Consider the following 21,115-nt stretch of genomic DNA (forward strand, 5'->3'; position numbering starts at 1 on the left):
TGTGTTCTGAACCACTGTTCAAAGAGCTGTAGGAAGATTAATGGTGCAAACTTGACAATAGCTGTGTAACTAATGACATGGGGGGGGATCACAATATCTCATTTCTTTTCTCTTCTGGAGGGCAGGAGACAATAACTGTCCTCCCTCAGAGGGAGAAGGGACAAATGGACCTATTAAAAGGACATTTGTCCTGTTAAAGGACATCCTCATAAGGTTACTAACACCTGATTTTAGTGCAATTCCTGCTGATCTAATTACCCTAATTTTAACATGTAAAATAATTAGCTTCTAAGAAGAGCCATAGATAACCCACTGTTAGCAGGTCAATATGAAAGATATTGTGTGTCCTACTTTCAGCAGAGTCTTCAGTGTGGTTTATTTTAGTCCCTTTGTCATTGGTGGCCAGGTTGTGCGTATGAAGGACAGAGAAAATGGAGCAGAAGGAGTAAGGACCTAATTCATCTCTGTCCTAGCATTGAACTTGGCTCTGGGCCTGGGAGAGGAGGCAGTCCTGGAGCTGCAGGTTTGTCTGCCAGCTCAAGTTAGAGAAGCATCAGAGGCTGTTTTCACCTGTTGCCGTGGCCTTTCTGACTATGCCCCAGTGTCCACTTGAGAAATTTTAAAATGTTCCCATCGTTTCTAACACTTGTTTAGCTCCACCGGTGTCAATGCTGGGACCTCTGGAATAGATGGGTCATTGGCTGCCCCTGCTGCATCATCTCACCTTTCTCAGTAAAGGTCTAGCCGGAGCTGCCATGATGGTTAAAACACTGGCATGAGGGGTTCCCAGCACTGTTAACGCTACTGACATAGGATGAGGATTTTAGATCTATTTCCCTTCTGTGTATACTGTGAAACACATGTGGAGGGGATACCCCAATAGACAGAGGATGGGGAGGAGCAGCAGGACTGTTGCAGCATCTAAAGGTCTGAGTCAGGCACCAGGCCCTGTAATGCTAGGCACTCTACACTAATATAACAAGAAGTCAAGTGCCCCAAAGAGCTTACAGTCAGCTAGGGGAAACCTCATGTTTGTCATTTTTATATAAGCTCCATCTGAAAACTGCTAAAAGAATGGATGCTACCTCTGCAATTCCTTGAACATGGGCACACCTTAACTTTGTAGTGCAAGCCTGTAGTGCCCAGAAGTTATTAGGGCATGGAAAAGTTAATGTGCAGAACTGGCTGGAATTAATGCCAAACTCTCTTGGGGAAATTCCTTATTAATGCAGGTGACCTAATAAATCAGAGGCAAAAAATGAGACTGGACTCCTCCAGTAGCCACACAATCGAACACCACTGGCAGTCCGTTCAGGCGAGGCCTGGCATTAGACTAGTGGGGGTTGAGGCACAGGGGCAGTGCTGTTTGTGGCAGGCCTGTGACTAGTACCGCTATAAATCAACGGAAGCACAGTGGCAGAGCTGTGTTCGTGGGGATGGGGAGAAGCCCTGGAATACTGTCCTGTTGCAGGCCCAAGTGCATTGCTAGGAATGTGAACGTGAGCACTTGCACAACTGTTGCCTGCTCTAGTGAGTGCATGTGCTCACGCTCTCAGACCCAGGTGCAAATGTAGCTGCCAGCATTTAATGTGCGAAAGTATCTGAAACAGACCATTGATTCCCCCCCCCCGCCCCCACCTCAAATGTAGCTGATACTGTTCAAGGCGAGATGTGATTTATTTATTTATTTTTGGTCCCTATGGCAGAAGGACGGTGCGGTTTGCAGCAGGGGCCTGTTTGTACTGCAGGCCGAATGCTTCCTATGAGTGCCCTCCAGTCTCTACACGTACAGCATTGCAGCGGCGCACCCTGGGTGGTGAAGACGCTCCATGGGGACGGGAGAGAGCTCTGTCGTCGGCAGCAAATAACCCGCTCCGCGAGCGGCAGGAGCCATGGTGGTGGAGTGCTGTGCACACTAGCGCTTACGTTGGTGTAATGGATGCCACTTGGGGTGGGGGAGGGGTTGGAATGCTCAGACCCCTGAGCGACACACGTTTTGCTGACATAAGTGGGAGTGACGACATAGCTACGTGTTCTTTATCAGTAACTTGGAGACAAATATTTAGGGCCTGATCTTGTGTTGCTCCGCTCTGTGTCTCATCATTTGCAGCTGAGCAAAGGGAATGTAAAATGCTGCTCTTCTGATCTGGTAGCACTTTGCATTCTGCACTGGCACAAATGATTGCACGCGGTGCAGGTCATCCAACTACGTAGGGCTAAGTTCATCCCTGGTGTAATGCTGGGGAAGTCAGTGGGGGAAGGGTCTGGCCCATTGTGTCTGAACAGCACCCAGCACAATGGGGCTCCAGTTCTGATTGGGAACTTGAGTATTATCATAATAAGTATATATACTGCAACTGCTAAGCTACCAGCTATATGCATGAAGATATATTTTCTTTAATATTGTCTAATCTATTTCCATCCCTAGATCCTAGTGCTTCTGTTTGTGTGTCTGTCCCCATCTCTAGATTCTGGTGTGTTTATCCATCCAACCTTCCCTTTATTCATACATCTTCTCTAGGGGCCTCATTCTCCACTGCTTCAAACCTAGTTCAGCTATTTTCACCTGTGCAAAGTGGATGTAAAATGTGAGCAGATCAAAAATGTTAGTGTTTCACACTCGCTCTGCACAGCTATAGATAAAGGCGCAAGGAACAGGGCAATAGAGGGATCAGGCTCTGTCTTTCTGAAAGGTTCTGGCTAGATTTAGATAAAAGATGTGGGGTTTGGTTTTTTAAATGTTAACCAACATGTTTTAAAACAGGGGTCAGCAATGTGTTCATGGTAAAAATTTTGAGGTCTGTGGTAATTTTTCAAAAAATTGAATGACATAACCCCCCACCAATGTCCGTCACTACGTCTGGTAATTTTGTCAGGTGTCCATCGCACAACATGATGGTGCCAACCCCTGTTTTAAAATGTTAGTGTAGAAAGGGTAAATTGCATTTTAACATGGACTAGCTGATCAAGCAGCTTTGATCCTAATCTAGACAGACCCAGAGCCTTTATATATTAGATGACAGCATAAGAAAGTCCAGGAATGGAGGAGGTAGGAAGTGGGGTTGGGACATCTTTGCGCGGGGTGGTATCTAGCAGCTTGGTGTTGCAGTGGATGCAGAGTGCAGCTGTGCCCAGCAGATGGTGCCTCTGAGCCAGATGGAACCCATTGGAAATAAAGTGAGGAGAAAGAAAAGAGAAATGTGACCGAGATGGGGCAGTTGGCAGAGGAAGGAAGCTGATAAAAAAAAATGAGAGAGAGAACAAAGAAATCGCGACCAAGAGGAACAAACTGTGGAGGCAGCTTTACTTTTTGGGCTGTGGAAAAAACTTCCAGGGCATCTCAATCACTGGAATAACAGGGAGCAGACTGCATTGTTGCAAAGGGCTTGCAAAAGGAGCAAATAATCTTGTGGCTGCTGCCCATACTGAATGGGAAAAGGGATCCTGTGAGCAAGAGCGAGGAGGAAACTGCCTGCCGGAGACTGCAACATTTCTGTAGCAAAGTGTGCTCCAAAGTTCTCTCCAGGATCCTCTGGGCTGCAGCTCTTGGTGGGGAGAACCCCCAACCGGGAAGGTTGCCCTAGCTCTCCCCCCTTGCCCCTCCCACGCATGCTTTGGGATTATAGGTCATTTTTGAACAAACAACAAAACTAGCGGATTTCAGAGTGAAATTCCGGAGGAAATTTAAAGAGCATCCGGATCCGGAGAAAAAGAGAGAGAGAAAGAGGAAGGAAAATATAAATAAAAACGTGGAGTGAATCTAAGGCAATCAAAGAAGGGACGAGGAGAAAGAAACTGACACTGACGTGGAGATGGGGTGAGATTAGCAGTTTGGTTATTATTCGCGTGTTGTTTATTGCATTAATAATTGAAAGAACCTGATGTGGTTTTGATGTAGCAGAGTTGAAGGGATCAGGATTTCCAGTTGCAGTAAAGAAATTCAAGTTTAAATATAAAAAAGTCCCCTAACCTTTAGGGGTTCAGGAAGTAGATAGTTGCAGAGATTTGTAATTTACTTTGTGACCCAAGGTGTGGGTGAAAGGCTCCAGTGGGATTCATATCTTGTGTAAAATTCAGAATGACCCTTTGGGGTGAAGTAAAGCACCTCCTGCCTTTGGAGCCCTTCCCAGAAGTTAGAGATTTCTAATTTTATTTTCTGTTGTGACCTTGGTGTTCAGTAAAATGGACTCTCCTTACATTTGTAAATGGGTAAATGATTTGCCTGAAAATCTCTGGTCATAACCCCTACATTCTTTCAGGGGTGAAATATACTCTAAGTGGCTACCAGGCATTGGCATGGAAATGGGAGTTTAGCCTGGTATTTGGTTTATGCACTGTGTCATTTTAAGGATCTGACATGCTGCTGTGAGTAAGTTTCTTGTGTAACGAACACTTCTGGGCCACTTAGAAGCATGCTGGGGCTGGAGGAAGCCCCTGCCTGCTCAATCTCTCCAAGCCTTTCAGTTTGACATTAGAGGAGAAATAAGTAACATTTTAATGGCTTGTGTTTCTTTTGCTGAGTTTTTGATTTCCCTCTTGGGCAGCCTGGGTAAAAAGATTGAACAGGGTGAAACAGATTCAGGCGGCAGAAGGGACACAGACATGAATTCTGATCTCAGAGTCTCTGTGTGAATCTAGAGTAAATCCATTTAAGTCAGTGGGGTTTACACTGGGCCAACTTAGATCAGAAACTGTCCCCTGCTTTCCTGTACCATCTCTGCAATCCATACTGTGACTCCAAAACCCCCAGCCTTGGAATTGCCAGGAAGGGTGTAGCAGGTGGATAGGTTAGGACTGGCATCTTATTTTCCAGGACCATGGGATGAATCCCTCTTCTTGGAACTGTCATGGCTACACCCAATGACTGTACAATTTCGTTAGAAGGTTGCCACTTCTCATGCAAAATGTTGGGACTGTGGTCACTGTGACAGTGTTCTTAGATTTCGCTCTAATGATAGTGTCAAGGCAGCAACATTATAGTTAATGTGGAGATGACATTTCCACCCAACCCCCATCTTCAGTCACAGAGAATTTCTGAGCGGAAAGGTCTTTGTGTTGTGCATAGATTACATGGAAAGATTGAATAGCCAGCAGCAGGTTTAGTCCCCTGGATTCCCAAAAGATTAGGAAAGTGTTACCTTTGAAATGATTTTCCACCAGTTGGTTTTAGTTGATTTATATTTTAAGCAAGGAGTCGGTCCTTACCCCCCATTGACGCTTGTCAGGTTTCCCTATAACCCTTGTTCCAGTAATATCCATGGTGTAGCTTTCATGGATAATTCATTCCTGAACTCTACCATATCCCTGGTGTACTGTAGGTTTTAAAGCATTGCCTTTTTACCTTTAAATAGCTAGTTGTAAATGTCACTTGGGTCACAAGGGAAGTGAATTCAGTTACCTCCTAGCTGAGCCCATACTGGGCATTTGTCCACATTTCAAACTAGCACAGGACAGGCTAAGACAAGGCCTAACGCTGGCTGCTGGTCAAGCTTCAGGAGCGCTGGCAGAGCTGTTTAGGAGCAATACTGGGAAAAGAGCAGGTTAGAACTAAGGTACATTGACAGAGCTGTTCAGGCTTCCCTGTGTGTGACCCCTGCTGTGCAGTGAAGACAGCACAGATGAGTGTTCACAGATGATAGGGACTGGAGATGCATTAGCAACACTATATGGGAAGCCCAGGACTAGTCCAGTTGGGGGGCTGCAGGTCAGGGCTGAGGTGTATCAGCTGAGCTGTGTGGGGATGGCGTGTCAGCAGCACCTATGCCTGGTACTAGCTGCTGTGATGAGACTCGTTTCTGGAATACGTGAAGAATTACTTAGCTACGCTTAGGACCCATACCAATGGAGGAGGTGGATTGCTGTGCATATAAGCCCCTTGGTGTGTGTGTGGCAAAGGAGGAGCCAAGAGACCTTAGAAACAGTGGGAGATGGCACAGTTACCACTCTGGGGTGGCTAAGTACACTGGGAACCCAGTAACAGAGGGTCATCACTGCTCAGGACGCTCCCCCAGTGGAGATAGGTTTCTGGTAGAAGAAATGCTTAACAATGTGCTGGGCCTTTGAGTGCCCCTGGTCCCCTTCCCCTGTGCCTGAACTTGCATGCTTGGCATTGTGTTCACCAGGCTAATCCGACTGGAGCATATTCAACCAGGATTCCTCAGGCTACTTTTATCTACAAACAGGCTGGTAGGGAGCCACTTTTCATTCTTCATACGGAGCTTTCCTGGTTAATTCCACAGAGGGAGAAGCAGCCTGCAGTGATTCCACAGTGGGAGCTTCTTGGGAGGGACAGGCTGCACCGCTCCATTCACCCACAGGGGTGTGGGGCTGCAAGTCCTGCCTCTCTGCACCCCATCCAGACACTCAACTCACCCTTGTGTTCCCACAAAGCAGTGGTGTGCCGTATGGAACGGAAGGAAACTGCAGCTAAGAGGGCTTGTGAGCCTGAAGGGAAGAGGCAGTATCTCTAGCGGTTAAAGTCAGGGGCTGAAAGTCAGGACTCCTGGATTGTATTCTCAGATCAGGAAGGACATGTGATCTAGTGGCTAGGGCAGTCAGGCCCTTAGAGGCAGCTACCTGAGCCCTGGGGAGAAGGAGCACCTTGGGTTATCAGTCTTTGTCCTTTTCACTCACCCGCATGGCTAACCCAGGAGTAGCTTTGATGGGCTCTGGAGGGGAGCCACATCCAGCTCTTCCTGTCTAGAAGGATGGGTTGCTCTTGGGAGGAATGGAGTGGGGGAAAGGTGCAGGGGATCCTGTAGGCTCTCCCCTACTCCGCCCCAAGCAATGTCACAATAAAGTCAGCAGGGTTTCAGACTACATTGGGGAGAAAAGTCAAGGCACAGAAAAGGGCACGTTGCAGGAGGGAGAGAAGGAATGGAGGAATCAGTCCACATGCTCCCCCCAGCCTCACCTCAAACTGCAGTTCTGAGATCCAGGGCTCAGTCTGTCTGACACACACCAGAATCCCCTCCTCCCCCAGGAAAAAACTTCATATGGAACCAGGGGCGGCTTTACCAATTTTGCCGCCCCAAGCAGTCGCCACCAAATTGCCACCTCCGCAACAGCACCAGAGTTACTGCCGAATTGCTGCCACGCCTGGAAGAGCGGCGGGGTCTCTCACCGAATTGCCACCACGGGACCCAGACTGCCACCCCATTCTGAATGCCACCTCAAGCACCTGCTTGGAAAGCCGGTGCCTGGAGCCAGCCCTCTATGGAACAGTCCTGCTGTCTGTGGCCCGCAAAGTGCAGAAGGTCAGACTAGATGATCATGATGGTACCCTCTGACTTTAGAGTCTATGAATCTTTCCCCTCACTGAGACCTCTGGTTCTGAGAGCTAACAGAGGGGAGAGCAGTGCTTAATTTGCACCAGCAGGCCTCGCCAGGACTGAGCCGCAGCGTCTCTAGGCCTGGCAGTTCATAGCCCGGCACCTCTGGGCTTGCTGTATCCATTATGAATGTAAAAAAATTGCTTGAGTCCCAACACCTCTTTCATGACAAATTAAGCCCTGGGTGAGGGCCCTGTCCCTGCTGCATCCAGCACAATCTCTTAGCTGACTCAGCATGACAGTGGGCTGAACTCCAGAATGGAGCCAGGTGACGGTCCCTTTCACACTCGCTTTCTCTTCCCTGGCCTCTTCTGCTCCCCTAGGAGTTGCTCCACCCAGGAAACAGAGCCAGGGCTGTGGGAGGGAAAGGACGGTTAGAATATGAAATGAGAATGTGAGTAATCAATGGGAATGGCTTTAAAATGGAATCCCATAGAACAGGGACGACGCCCATCCAAAAGGGGAGGAGACGGGGTGTCTAAACCCCTGCGTCTCATCCACCTTAGATCTGCTCCTGATGTCCACCTGGACGCGCCAGTGAGTGCAGAACATACCGACATCTTCTGCAGGCTGGCGCAAACAAATGTCTGCAAAGGTCTGAGGCCCAACTTGGGAGCCCCGTCTCTCTCTTACCTTACCACAACAGCTGGGAAACCTTTGGTGCTCTCTGAACCTGAGTTTAATCACTCCATGACTTTCTCATCTGGGGGCCTTTGCCTTTGGGCTTGCTCACTTTGGCAGCCAGCAGAGCCCAGGTCTAGCAACCTGCAGGGCACGATGCAAAGACATGTTTCTTGCAGTGACCCTACTCTCTGTGCTGTGAAAATACCCAGCAGCCCAGGTGGAACATACTCTAGAAATCAGCAGCAGGAGTCACAACCCCACAGTCCTTCCCTGGCCCGGGGACTGCTGCACTAGTATGGTTTATCTGGGCAGATAATTCTGCTGATCTGATCCTTTTGGGCCTGCCGCAAAGTGTGTTGTGCTTTGGATGGCTCGAGGCCCATGTGCTGCTCAGGTCTGGGCTGAATGTTACACCATCAGCATCTAACAGAAAGGAGAAGCCACCCTGCCTTGGCAGGTAATTCAACAGCCCAGCAGCGTGGATTCTTCAAACAGGCCTCACCTGGGCAGTGCGGGCAAGCTTCCCGCATGCACCATCCCATCTATTGGCATGCCACAGCAAGAGGGGCAGCTCGTTCTCCTTGGCCCATCCCCCACATCTCTGCTGCTGCTAGCCAATGAGGGGGCCGGTTACTGGGTGCATATGGGGACCTCCCTTTTCAGTGGGAACTGAAATTTCACACCAGCAGTTTCCAACTGCTGCCCTAGTGGTAAAATGACTGATTCTGAATTCCACAGGCTAGCCAGTGCCCCTGGCACTGGAGTGCCACCGAGCAGAAATCTCACTCTGAGACCTACCAGAACAAATCTTCCTCTTAAAAATCATAGCTAACAATCATATCTGGGGCAGAATCACCCCTCCCCAGGCACATACTTCAGAGCTTATAACAGGGGACACTAAGCATCAGCTTCTCTTGAAGGAGCAGCCTTGTTAAGGACCATCACCAGTGCAAAGATTAAAACAAATGTCTGGTCTCCACTCATTCAGTGCAGGGGGCTGGGCGGGTGAACAGGACATGATAAGCAATTCAATGAACCAAGCATGCATGCCACAGGCTGACTGGCAGGATTGCTGGGCTAGGTTTGATGATGGCCAAGAACGAAGGAACCTCTAAGGGGAAAACTTCCTCTGGAGTGTGCAACAGCCCTGAAAAGGACAGGGAGAAAGATGGAAGGGAGTGAAATAGCAAGGAGAAAGCTTGAGCCAAAGGCAGCTTTGTAGTAGACAGGAGAAACCGCTCTCTGCACCCTCCTCTTGTTCCCACCCACCAAAGAAACCCGTTGGATGCAATAGAGGATCTAAAGCAACCAATAAGAACCTGCCTCCCTATCTCCACCCCACCCCATGAGCCTTGGCAGGAGGCTGCATTTTAACACATGCCCTCAGTTAGGAATCCACAGCTGCGGGAGGAGTTGAAGAGAGATCTTGGAAATGTCAGGCAGGAATTTCCCAGATAGCTGCTGTCTGCACTGCAGTGGATTGCACTCCTGAGAGAGCCGAGCAGTGACTGAAGAAACATCCTTTCCCCGTGGGTTCAGGACCCTGCTAGGCAGCCGGGATTGTGTCCAAAAAGAGAGAAGAGAGAGGGTGACCAGTGAGAAGCACTGGAGATGCTCCAGCACTGTAAAAACTCAGCTCCAGAGATAAATGCTACTGAACGGGCTTTTGAAATTCTACCTCTTTATCTGATCTGGTTTATTCCTGACTATGGGAAAACACTTCTTTTGTAGGATTTTGCACCATCATCATCTTGGGAAGAGGGGCTAGCAAATGTTGTTAGTGCTTAGAAGGGGAGTAAATTTTAATCCCAGCTCTGCCACTGACTCCTATGTCCTGGGGCAAGTCCCTGTTCGTCAGTTTCCACACCTGTAAGACAGCTGTGCAGCTCTAATAAAGAGGATTAATGAGTGACCACTGTGAGCTGCTCTGATTAAAGGCATCCATAGCCTTTGGTTCCTTGCTGCATGCTGGAAGTGGGGCTAGGCGTGTGTGTATGTGTGAATGCTTACTCAAACAATCCCTTGGGACGGGGAAGATGAATGATGGGATCTGAATCAGGAAAGGGCTCAAGAGCTGAGCTCCCCACTGGCAGTGCCAGGCTTCTCGCTTACAGCATGAATGTTGCCTTGTTGTAGCCTGCCAGGCCTGCATCTGTGATGCGTGTGTTTTGTATAGATCCGTACCAGTGGGTGTATTACAGGCACATTCATGCAGACTTTCCTGGGGCAGGCTCAGGAGGGTCATATGTCTGATGGTTCTCTGTGGGTGTGCACAGGGGGCGGGGTAGAGGGAGGAGGAAAGGAAATGGGGGGCCCCTGGAGATAGGGATTTGAGTATGCATACACTGCTTAAACCACATGGGGTCTGACTGGGATTTGATTTGATCCCTCTGCTCATCAGGTTCATCCTATCAATTTCCAGTGCTGTCTCCTAAGGAGGAGCAGCTGCAGCCTCTCTTTGTGGGGCCCTCACTTGGAGATGGGTTCTCTCCTTCTCCAGCCTGTGGGGGTGTTTCAGTTGCATTCTCTGAATGGACTGGGTCAGGGCTATTTAAAAAGATACCCGTTCCGAATGGGCCTGTAGGAGAAGCTGCCAAAGGAGACAGGGGTGCGTAGTCCTGGATGGACTAGACACCCAGCTCTCACCCATGGCTTAGTCATGCCAGTCTATTAGAGGATAGAGGGGTGGGCATTGGCTTTTAACCCTCTCCAGGTTTTGCCTTCTTCAGTAAATGCAGCACTGGTGAAAGTGCTGGATTGGGAGTCCTAGAAATCTATGTTGTCTCCTTGTCCCTGGGATGGCAGACATCTGGGCATGCCTCCCTAACTATACCCTGTGTCCTGACATGGAAGGGCTCACCTCTAGGGGCTGGAGGGAATTCAGTCTCTTGGGCCCATTCAGTTCTTAGTTCCTCTGTTGAGACCACCAGCAAAAGTGACACACCAATGATTAGCTACTCTGGCGTTTGTGATGTGGGCCCCAATCTGTCAGGAAATGAACTCGGACACTGAGGTGATGGCAGGCATATAAGAACCTAGCTAGAAATGAGGCCAGCAGACAGTTACACATAAACTGCCTTTTGGTGGGACGACCAAGCCAGGCTGAGGTTCAAATCAGTGACTGACTCTGGGAATGGGCCACAGGGGATGGATCACTTGATGACTACCTGTTCTGTTCATTCCCTCTGGGGCACCTGGCACTGGCCACTGTCGGAAGACAGGACACTGGGCTAAATGGACCTTTGGTCTGACCCAGTAGGGCCATTCTTATGTTCTTCTGACTCAGGTGAATGGGTCCATATCTCCTTGCCGAATTGCCAGTCTTCTCCAAATACCTGATAGTCAATCTCAGCGAGTGGAGTTTTCCTCCTGGAGGCCTCTCCCTCCAAATAGGATCTCATTGCAAGAGGCGAAAACAACACAGCCTTAAGACAGCACTGTGATGCTGTAATTCTTGTATCATGTGCCTTGATTCCATGGTGATGGGCACACTAGAAATCACTAGATTAACTAGACCAGGGGTAGGTAACCTATGGCATGCGTGCTGAAGGCAGCACTCGGGTTGATTTTCAGGGGCACTCACACTGCCCGGTCCTGGCCACTGGTCTGGGGGGCTCTGTATTTTAATCTAATTTTAAATGAAGCTTCTTAAATGTTTTAAAAACCTTATTTACTTTACATACAACAATAGTTTAGTTCTATATTATAGACTTATAGAAAGAGACCTTCTAAAAACATTAGAATGTATGACTGGCACGCAAAACCTTAAATTAGAGTGAATAAATGAAGACTCGGCACACCGCTTCTGAAAGGTTGCTGACCCCTGAACCACCTCTTTGTTCCCTTTGAAACTGCCGAGTTCTGCCCAGGAGGGTGGCTGGTTGGATTCCCTGCTGCCAGGATGGTAGAACACATTCATCAGACAGCAAGCCATCTTAATCTAATGGTGGGACATTTAATAAGTAAGCTCTACCCTTCCCCCTCAGGCTGGGACCAAAACCAGCGCAAAGGGGCCTGGATCCTTTCCAGTTGCCATCATCAGGCACTCACTGATTGTGTCTCAGTCTGAGCCAGATCTTTGTCTTTTCACTTTGCTTCTCTCTTCTTAATGATCAGCAAGGGGTCAGCCCTGTGAGGGGATGTTTGTGACTTTATTTACACATGCCCTTTTCTGCAGACACACTGAAAGGAACTGTTAGCATTTACTGATGGGGTGGGGGGGGAGAAAACCTGGATTTGTGTTGGAAATGGCCCACCTTGATTATCATACACATTGTAAGGAGAGTGGTCACTTTAGATAAGCTATTACCAGCAGGAGAGTGGGGTGGGAGGAGGTATTGTTTCATGCTTTGTGTATATAATAACAGGTTTCAGAGTAGCAGCCGTGTTCGTCTGTATTCGCAAAAAGAAAAGGAGGACTTGTGGCACCTTAGAGACTAACCAATTTATTAGAGCATAATGCTCTAATAAATTGGTTAGTCTCTAAGGTGCCACAAGAACTCCTTTTCTTTTTGTGTATATAATAAGATCTTCTAAACTTTCCACAGTCTGCATCCAATGAAGTGAGCTGTAGCTCACGAAAGCTCATGCTCAAATGAATTGGTTAGTCTCTAAGGTGCCACAAGTCCTCCTCTTCTTTTTACTGATGTGTGTGACATCCAGGTATATCCATGTAATATGGGGGTGGGGGACCAGGCAACCTGACAATTCCAATCCAAGGCGCTTTTGAGGCTATTTTAAAATGGTTTGTGGTGCGTGTGGAAAGGAGAGTCCGATGGCATTGGCCAGAGGAAAGCAGAGTGCAGACAGGTGCTGGGCAGTCATGCCCCACAGCCCTAAACTGCAGCCCCCGCCCTACAGCTATTCCAGTTCTGGGTTCTCAGGCATAGCCCTGCCAGTGCCTCTCATTCCTGACCCACAGCCCCCACTTTGCTAATCCTGTCTGGGCTTCTCCTGAGCAGATATTGTCAGCTGTGCTGAATTGTGCCAGGCAGTGTGGTGGTACTTAGTTGCAGAAAAAATTACAGGAAGGGTTAGGTGGAGACCATGTAAGTCACTGTTGTGTGGCCCGTGGAGGGTTTGCCCTCAGGTCCTGGGCGGTCACTGGCTGTTTCACCAAGTCCTCCCCAAAGCTGGTGTCTCTCATTGGCATGTTTTCGGTTCCTATATCTTCTCTCCCTTTCAGTTTCCAGTAGAGCCTGTTTCCTTCCTCTCTTTCTTTCTGTCATTTGTTTCTCCCTGCTTCGTTCTGTCGCTCAGATCCTGGGAAGGCTTTTGTTTCTCAGCTCTTGCTGTGATCTTGTCAAACAAAAAAGCAAAACCCGAGAGGCAGGTCTTATCCACGAGCCGGACTCCTCCACAATGAATTTCTGTACCCTCTTATTTGCTGGAGTGAAGAGAAGGCCCCCTCCCCCAACAACTCCAGCACCAGGAGAGGGGCCTGCGGCCCAGGAAGTGCTGCTGATGAGAGATTCGTAATAACCAAGTGTAGTATCTGTTCAAAGCATTTCTGTAATTCTCCTACACTGAGCATGAAGCTCTCCATAGCCTTGGGGCTCTGCACTATATGGGAGCATGAACTATAGAGAACTAGAAGAGCTGGAGGCAACTGGGTGAGCTTTGAAATCAAAGTCCAAGCAGCTGCTTCCCAGAGCACTGTTCATATGCCAGAGAAGCATCATGACTCATTCATAGCTTGGGTACTTAGGGGTAGGAAGCGGCATCCTGGCCCATTAAGCTGGCTCCCCCATTCCAGGAAGCAGGCTCGTATTAACAGGGGTGGAGGAAAGTTTGAGTGCTGGAGAGGGAGAAGATTCCAAATATTACCACTGTCGTGCAGTGTGCAAGTTAGTTTTGTTTTCTAGTGGGAGAAGGACGGTGAGGTGTCCCTGATATCCCAGCATGCAATGCATGCAACCCTTTCCCCTTCATTAGCACTTTCCAGCTGATGGCCTGAAGGTGCATGAGTGACTGGAGCCTCCCTAGGAGATAGGACAGTGTTTTTAACTCCATTTTGTAGATGGGGAAACTGAGGCACACAAAGGGTAGGGACTGGACCCACGGCCACACAGTCAGGAATAGAACTGAGGAGCCCTGGCATACATAACTGCTTTAACCGCCACATCCCAAATGGACATGCAAGTGTAAGGCTGGTGTTCCCAGCTTCAATGAGAGGAGCAGGGTGGTAAGACAGCTTCCTGGATTCTGTATGTTTGGCTTCCTCAGCCCCTCGGAAACTGCCTTGATGCAGGAATTGCCTCCCTTGCAGCAGGTAAATATGCATCGAGGTGCAGCCCCTGCTATGCTGCAGGAGCAGCCAATTTGTCACCTGTTCAAATGGGGAACATCGGAGGTGATTGGTACCTGTCTGGTTTGGGGAGTCGGTGAGGCTTGGACCTGTGTCGCCTGGAGGGACAGACAACTTTCCTTGTTAGTATGAAGTCTGGTAGCTCCAACCTTCAGGAAAGACCTTAGGGCATCAGCTGGCACATGAGTGGAGCTCAGACAACAGCCATGAGCAGGAAGTTCCAGACTGTCCCTCCACAGCATGGCACCCGGGCAGCACCTATTCCAGTGCAGAGTATCAGGACTGGAGCAGTGTACTGGGTGAGGAGGCTGCCTGGGGTACCTGTGCAAAGAAAAGGTGTGAAATGGCCAGCAGACTGGAACTGGTCCATTTTGTTATTTACATGGCGTTCCCCTGCCGTTTTCTTCCCCTTTCCTTGGGATCTGCAGGGGGCAAAGTAGTGCTGCCCTGTGCGGTTATTGTCTCACAATTACACCATCAGCAGCCAGTCTGACTGTCCCTTGAGTCTTGCCCATCTTGGAGCAATCAATACAAAGATTTTGGTGGTTTTCAGTCATTAAAAGCCAGCAGTAATTGACCCCTCCCACTCCGCCCCCCCCCCCGGGGCAGCCTCAGTAGCAAGCCCGAGGACTGAACACCCCAGGGAAATGGGCTCCCCTTTGACCTGTAAAGGGGTCCCCCCAGGGTGGTGATTCACGGGCTGGCTCCTTTGCTGTCTGTGCCAAGTGCTGCAGACGATAACCCGGCAGGTGACCTGGGGTGGTTTGCTCTTGCTTCTAATTGACAAAAATTAGCAACAATAAACATCTCCCATGCATCCGATGAAGTGAGCTGTAGCTCACGAAAGCTCATGCTCAAATAAATTGGTTAGTCTCTAAGGTGCCACAAGTCCTCCTGTTCTTTTTGCGAATACAGACTAACACGGCTGTTACTCTGAAATCTCCCATGTTCCATCCAATCTGAAAAGCTGCAGAAAGCGATGACACAGGTTCCTCACAGCCCTGGGGCCTGCTGACTTGAGCTCTGCCCTGAAGAGGGCCATGATGTCAGTTGCACCCTAGGTGGCGGGGGAGGCGAATGTAGCCAGTTCTAGCTCACGGCCACCCAGCTACTGCAGCGTTCTCTCTCTGGGGAGGCGATCACTGTGCAGGGACAGCTGGTGTGCATCTGAGCCTGATCTAAAGCCCACTGAGGTCAGTGGGAGAGTTTCCATTTGGATCGCAGCCTCATTGACCGGACCAGCTCTAGGCACCAGCAAAGCAAGCACGTTCTTCGGGCGGCACAATTCCAGGGGCGGTATTCCGGCCACCCTTTTTTTGTTTCTTTGGGCAGTTGCATTCTCGGAGTTTGGGGCGGCAAAAACCTAGAGCTGGCCCTGCTTACTGAGGGTGTGAGGAGGGGAAGGGTACCTCGTGTCAGTCAGTACCATTAAAAGTGACCAAACACCATTTCAGAGCCGGTCAAATTACGGACACACTTGTGGAACCAATCCAAACTTTTCACTCCAGTTTGTCCCAGGCATTTATTGCTAGAGGATGTGAAACCACAATAAACAGGGAAGAGTCTCTGGAGCCAGAGCACTTTACTACATAAAAATAGCATAGTGCTAAAGCCAGGGCAGCCCCTGTGCTCCTGCTTCCGGCACAGGGGTGGTTACTCTGAGTTACGTGGCGTCCCCTGTGAGCCGGACCGCATGTCTGGTGATGAGAAATCATTACAAATTACAGACTTGGAGAGACTGGGACCAAGTGAGCCTCCTAAATGCTGCCCGACTATGGGTGCTCTGTGCTGTGTGTGACAAATAATGGCTGACTTTTCCATTGCCAGGAAATGAATCACTGAGGAGACCAAACCAAGATCTAGGAAGCTGCTGGAAGACTGATGCATACTAACTTCACTATCTAATAGTCTGTCCAGCCGTTACTAACCAATGTCAACAACTAGGTAACAAACTGCCTTTATCTCTGTCTGCCCCTTGCCCTGGGGTCTGGGATCAATGGATAGGAGTGTTAGTTTCCCACCCGCTGGAAATTGTGCCTCAAAGAGGTAAGGTAGGACTTAGGCTCGCCACCCCCACACATGAGCTGTGTATAAGATGCAGCATGTGTTAAGAGGAGACCAGGGACTTGGAGGCTCATTAGGAAAATACATCCGGGGCGGGCTGGGCGAACTGACCAGAGGGAAATCCCAAAGCTCCCTTTAGAAGGAGCAGGCTGGGATCCCAGGGTCAGCATCATGTGCAGCTGTGCATGTGATCTGAGTCCAGGGTTGGGCAATGAGAAAAGAGCCGCAACTGGGGAGTACAGCGTACAGCCTCTCAAGCCTTGGCTACAGTAGTGGGCTTGGCCCTTTCTGGATGGAAGGGTAGGTTGGCTCACTGCAACAGGGAGGCCTCGAGTGGGGGCAGGAAAGTAATTTTCTGGGTTACAGGGGTCATATCTGGGCCGCACCAGCTGTTTTCATGCCTTGGAGTCTAGGATGTATCAGCTCGAATTCAAGTTCACCCGCTCAGCTCCTGTCTGCAATGGCCAGTGCCTGAGGTTTTAAAGGAATTCCGAAAAAGACCTCGAGCCCTAATGCACCTGGCCTATTGTGTCACAGAGACAAGTGCCTTCCTGCTGTGCTCAAGTCATGTCCTGAAGCCTGAGAGCTGGGTTTAGCTTGTATATTACTGGTCATAAAATCCAGCCCCGGCTTGTGGCTCGCCAGCCTTCTGCAGCAGCTGATTCCATGCTCTGGCTGTGGTAAAGTGTTTCCTTTCATTCATTCTTACGTGACCTGCCTTTAATCCCATGATGTGACCTTTGCTGCAGGGTGTGCGTCCCACGCATAAGCCTTGGGAGGAAGAGACATGCTGAAGGGGAGACATTTTCTGTGCTCAAATCCCCAACCCAGTCTCCACCCCACACTCTGTTCAGGAGCACCAAGTCCCAGACCCTACAGGAAGGAGAGTTGGTGCAGCAGCAGGGACTCACCACGAACTAGCTGCTATGGTGCTAGGTGTACTACATTCAAATCAGGCTCCAAATAATGTGCCCCCCCAGCTTAGCGTAACTCCCCCCGCAGATTACGCTGCAGGGGCTCCAGCATGCGAGAGCCTGGGGTCCTATGCCTGCATATGTGACACACTGACGCTGAGGCCTGCCCTGTGTTATTGCGGACGTGACATCTGATCTTGTGACTAGCTGGAGAGTGGGGAGAGGCCAGGGGTGGCAGGGCAGAGCCCTTGTAAACTTAGCTGGGGTGGGCTCTGCAGTGTACGTGCTGCTGGCTGCCATGGCTGACGGAAGGGGTGGAGGAGGTGGCAAAAAGGGCTACAGGGCCTTTAGTTTTCTTCTCACTGGCATCAGCTAAGAGCATCAGGGAATGTCTGTGTCTCAGGCCCTCTTGCTCTGGAGAAGTACAAAGAATCCCAAAGAGGGAGAAGCCTGGAGTGGGAGCCCGTAGGAATAAAGGGTGACCGGGGTGAGTGGGGGATGCTAGAGCCTTTCCAAGCCTGGGGGCGAAGAGTCGCCTCTCCTTCGGCTGAGCCACACTTGGCTGGAGGGTGCTCATTCATGGTGTGCTCCCCAGAGGTGCTGGCTCAGCGGGAGCTGGGGGTGCTCAGCACCTCGTGTCCCTGGAGAGGAGAGAACTAGCAGAAATGCTGTGTGCTTTGCAGAGTGCGATGCAGATGCCAGGAAGCCGGCTCGCTTCCCAGACTGCGCTCAGCACCCCCGGCTGCCTTAACAGTTCTGTTCATTCTGTTCCAGGGAGCAGCCGATCTTCAGCACTCGGGCCCACGTTTTTCAGATCGACCCGGCCACGAAGCGGAACTGGATCCCTGCCAGCAAACACGCCCTGACTGTCTCTTACTTCTACGATGCCACGCGCAATGTGTACCGGATCATCAGCGTGGGCGGCACCAAGGTGAGGGCCCCACGCAGCTTGTCAGCAAGCATCTCTCGGGCTGTGATCGCTGAGTGCTTCCTGCTTCCCTCAGACACCATGCTGGGCAGCCCTCAGAATGGAGTGCTCCAGCATCTCCACAACTGGGCATGGAAAGTGTTACAGCCAGTTTCTTCACGCTGATGTAGTTAATATCCAAGGTGAATTTAGTGCTGGTAGAAAGACAGCGCTGGGACTGATAGCCCTATGCACAGAGCATGCCCAGCACAGGGACTCACTTCCTCCCACCGGTGAGCCTGGCCTTGTGGCTGGGGGGACCCCTCTTGGCCTCTGAGGGCTGCTCTGGTCCTTCTGACCCTTTTGGCCTCTCTGATGATGCCAGTTGTGGGGCAGGTTTTGTGGCATGCCCTAGACACAGGACCCATTCATGTCACATGGCCTGTCCGACTGGAAAGACTTTTGCTCACTGGTGACTTGGGCTGGTGTCCTAGAGGTAAAAGGCTCCTGTATAGCACCATGATGGGTGAATGATAAATGTGAGGGAATTCCCAGAGCCATCCCGCGCTGTAGAGCTTTGGAGAATACAGTCCATCTTGCAGAGTACAGCAATTCCACTTTGACTGAGAGTCCCCATTCCTTTCCCCCACAGGCCATCATCAACAGCACCATCACCCCCAACATGACCTTCACAAAAACCTCCCAGAAGTTTGGACAATGGGCGGACAGCCGAGCCAACACAGTATACGGGCTGGGCTTTGCCTCGGAGCAGCACCTCTCCCAGGTAACATTGCAGGGCCTGATGGCAGGCTGACCCACCCAAGCAATGGGTGGGAGCTGGGGGGAATCGCTACATAATCTAATCCACCAGGAATGCCAAAGGAAGTATCCGATCAGGTGTCCATGCTCTGAGGAGGAAGGGTCTGGGAACAGAATCAGGTACAGTCTGATCTGGTGGGGTGTGGAACTGGGAAGCCCTAAAATGTTCTGAGAGACAGAATGAATGTCAGAGTCACATTTTCACATGTGCCGGAAGTGACATTTTAAAAAGTGACATAGGCTGCTAGAACCCAGATCCTCACAGGTATTTAAGCTCCTAACTTTCACTGATTTCAGTACCCTTGAGGACCTACCTGAGTGTGTAAGGGTCTGTCTACACTGCAGTCAGAGGGGCAACTGCAGCACGTGTAGACACACCTGAGCTAGCTTTGATCTGTCTAGCTCAAGTGACAATAGTAGTGACTCCTGTACAGCCCTTCTCAGGCCCCGGTCTGTATTCATGCAACTTGGCCATAGAGGCTGGAACGAGGGGTGTGGTGGGTGCTGCATCATCCCCTGGCTTGAAGTGGTTCCCATCATATACAGGGTTTACAGTTTGGGTCCATGGCTCTCAGCACCCCCACTATACACATTGTTTCAGCACCCCTGAGCTTGGCCATCCCGCTGGGCGCTGGCAGGATCAAAGCACACTCAGAAATGTCTACAGATTGCACTTAGCCACTTCTGACAACTTTACTGAACACATATGTACGGCATGGGCACCCTCACAGCAAGGACTCAACTCCACACACCCCAGCCCAGCAGGCACTGAGCTCAATGGAAAAGCCAGTGTGGACTCTGGGTCCTGGTCTGGGATGGGGTGGGGCCGTTCTCTGGACATTACCGCTAGGTTGGGGAGGAAGCAAAAAACATGCCAGATCCCTGGAAAGAGGCAGAGAGAGGGAGAAATAGCGACAGGAAGAGGGAAGTAAACCCTAACGACAGTTCTCGCTTTTCGGACGTTTCTGTAAGACAGTAGAGTGACCCTCTCCCCATCTCCCCCCTGCCCCTCCTAGTTTGCAGAGAAGTTCCAGGAGGTGAAAGAAGCAGCCCGTTTGGCAAGGGAAAAATCGCAGGATAAAACGGAGCTGACCAATCCTGCCCTGAACATTACATCTCACCAGGTAACTTTGGCAGCTGGGGTGGGGCTGCTAAGGAAAATGGTCACCACCCCATTGTCCTCTGGCAACAGGGGCAGAGCCCATCACTTTCCACAGAGCGCTAGCCACCATCAGGAAGGGCCCTGAATGCAAATCCCCATGGGAGGCATCGGGCACTGAGCCAACCGGCCTTCACAGTTCCAATCCCTGTCACATCTACAAAAGCATCTAGAAAAGGACTCCCGCGTCTGCGGAGAATGGCCCGTGCCAGGGCTCCCCTGGGTGCATTTCATTAAGGTAGTGCTGATGGAGTGGAGTAGTCGATAGCCAGCCCTCCACTTTTCTCTCCCCTGGAGACCAAAGCCTCCCTGGTCTCCCTGGCACCATGTTGAAAGCTTGAGCTGTCTCCCTAAACCAGCCTCCAGTGCCTGCTGGACGGAGGAGAGAAGACGGGCCGTGGTGCATTCTACCCCTCTTCTAGCCACGGCAGCTCTTCAGGAGCTGTGCACCCTGAGGGTGCATCCCAGAGGTGGCTGTGCATTTCCCTGATCTCCTGGCAACAGGAGGGGAGCTGGGGGATGAGGACACTGCGTTCTCTGGGCTGAGCACAGATGGAGCAGCAGCAGAGGAGGAGGAGGCAGTGCGAACAGCACCTTGGCCTGCAGGAAAAGGAGGAGGAGGAGGAAGCTCTGCAGAGACTGGAAATGCCATACATGATGGAGCAAAGGGAGAACTCTCTCCAACGAGGCTCCCATTCTCTCTCCCTAAGGGGTGGGAAATGGGGAAGGGAATAGAGAGCAGAGTGGGGGCAGCAGAGCCAGCGCCCACCGAAGCGATGGGTCATCGTGTGAGAGCTCCAGGGGCCAGTCTGGGATCAGTCAGTCATGGGGAGGGCTCTGCTCTGCACACCAGGTAGAATGTGCCGGTGTGTACTGGGGACAGAACACTTCCAGCACCTCGGTGCAGGCTCACAGCGCAGGGCTTAAAGCAGCTGCTGGTTCAGAACAGCTCAGTGTAACTGCAGCTCAGGAGAGGGTGTCAGCGACTCT

General features: G+C 50.5%; 1 protein-coding gene across 3 annotated transcripts in view; it reads left to right on the plus strand.

Annotated features, from left to right (window-relative positions):
- Window positions 1–2,515: 2,515 nt before the first annotated feature.
- Window positions 2,516–21,115, plus strand: part of HOMER3 (homer scaffold protein 3) — a 38,977-nt gene continuing 20,377 nt past the window's right edge. The window contains exons 1-5 of one of the 3 annotated variants that reach the window (XM_073323814.1): window positions 2,516–3,817; window positions 16,090–16,206; window positions 18,015–18,171; window positions 18,800–18,931; window positions 19,983–20,090. In XM_073323814.1, coding sequence (XP_073179915.1) covers window positions 16,193–16,206; window positions 18,015–18,171; window positions 18,800–18,931; window positions 19,983–20,090 — 411 coding nt within the window. In that variant the 5' untranslated portion in view covers window positions 2,516–3,817; window positions 16,090–16,192. The remainder of the gene's footprint in view (window positions 3,818–16,089; window positions 16,207–18,014; window positions 18,172–18,799; window positions 18,932–19,982; window positions 20,091–21,115) is intronic. The other 2 variants (XM_073323813.1, XM_073323815.1) reach the window with 2 other exon arrangements.

This window comes from Lepidochelys kempii, chromosome 25 (genome assembly GCF_965140265.1).
Source record: "Lepidochelys kempii isolate rLepKem1 chromosome 25, rLepKem1.hap2, whole genome shotgun sequence".
Classification (NCBI taxonomy): domain Eukaryota; kingdom Metazoa; phylum Chordata; order Testudines; family Cheloniidae; genus Lepidochelys; species Lepidochelys kempii.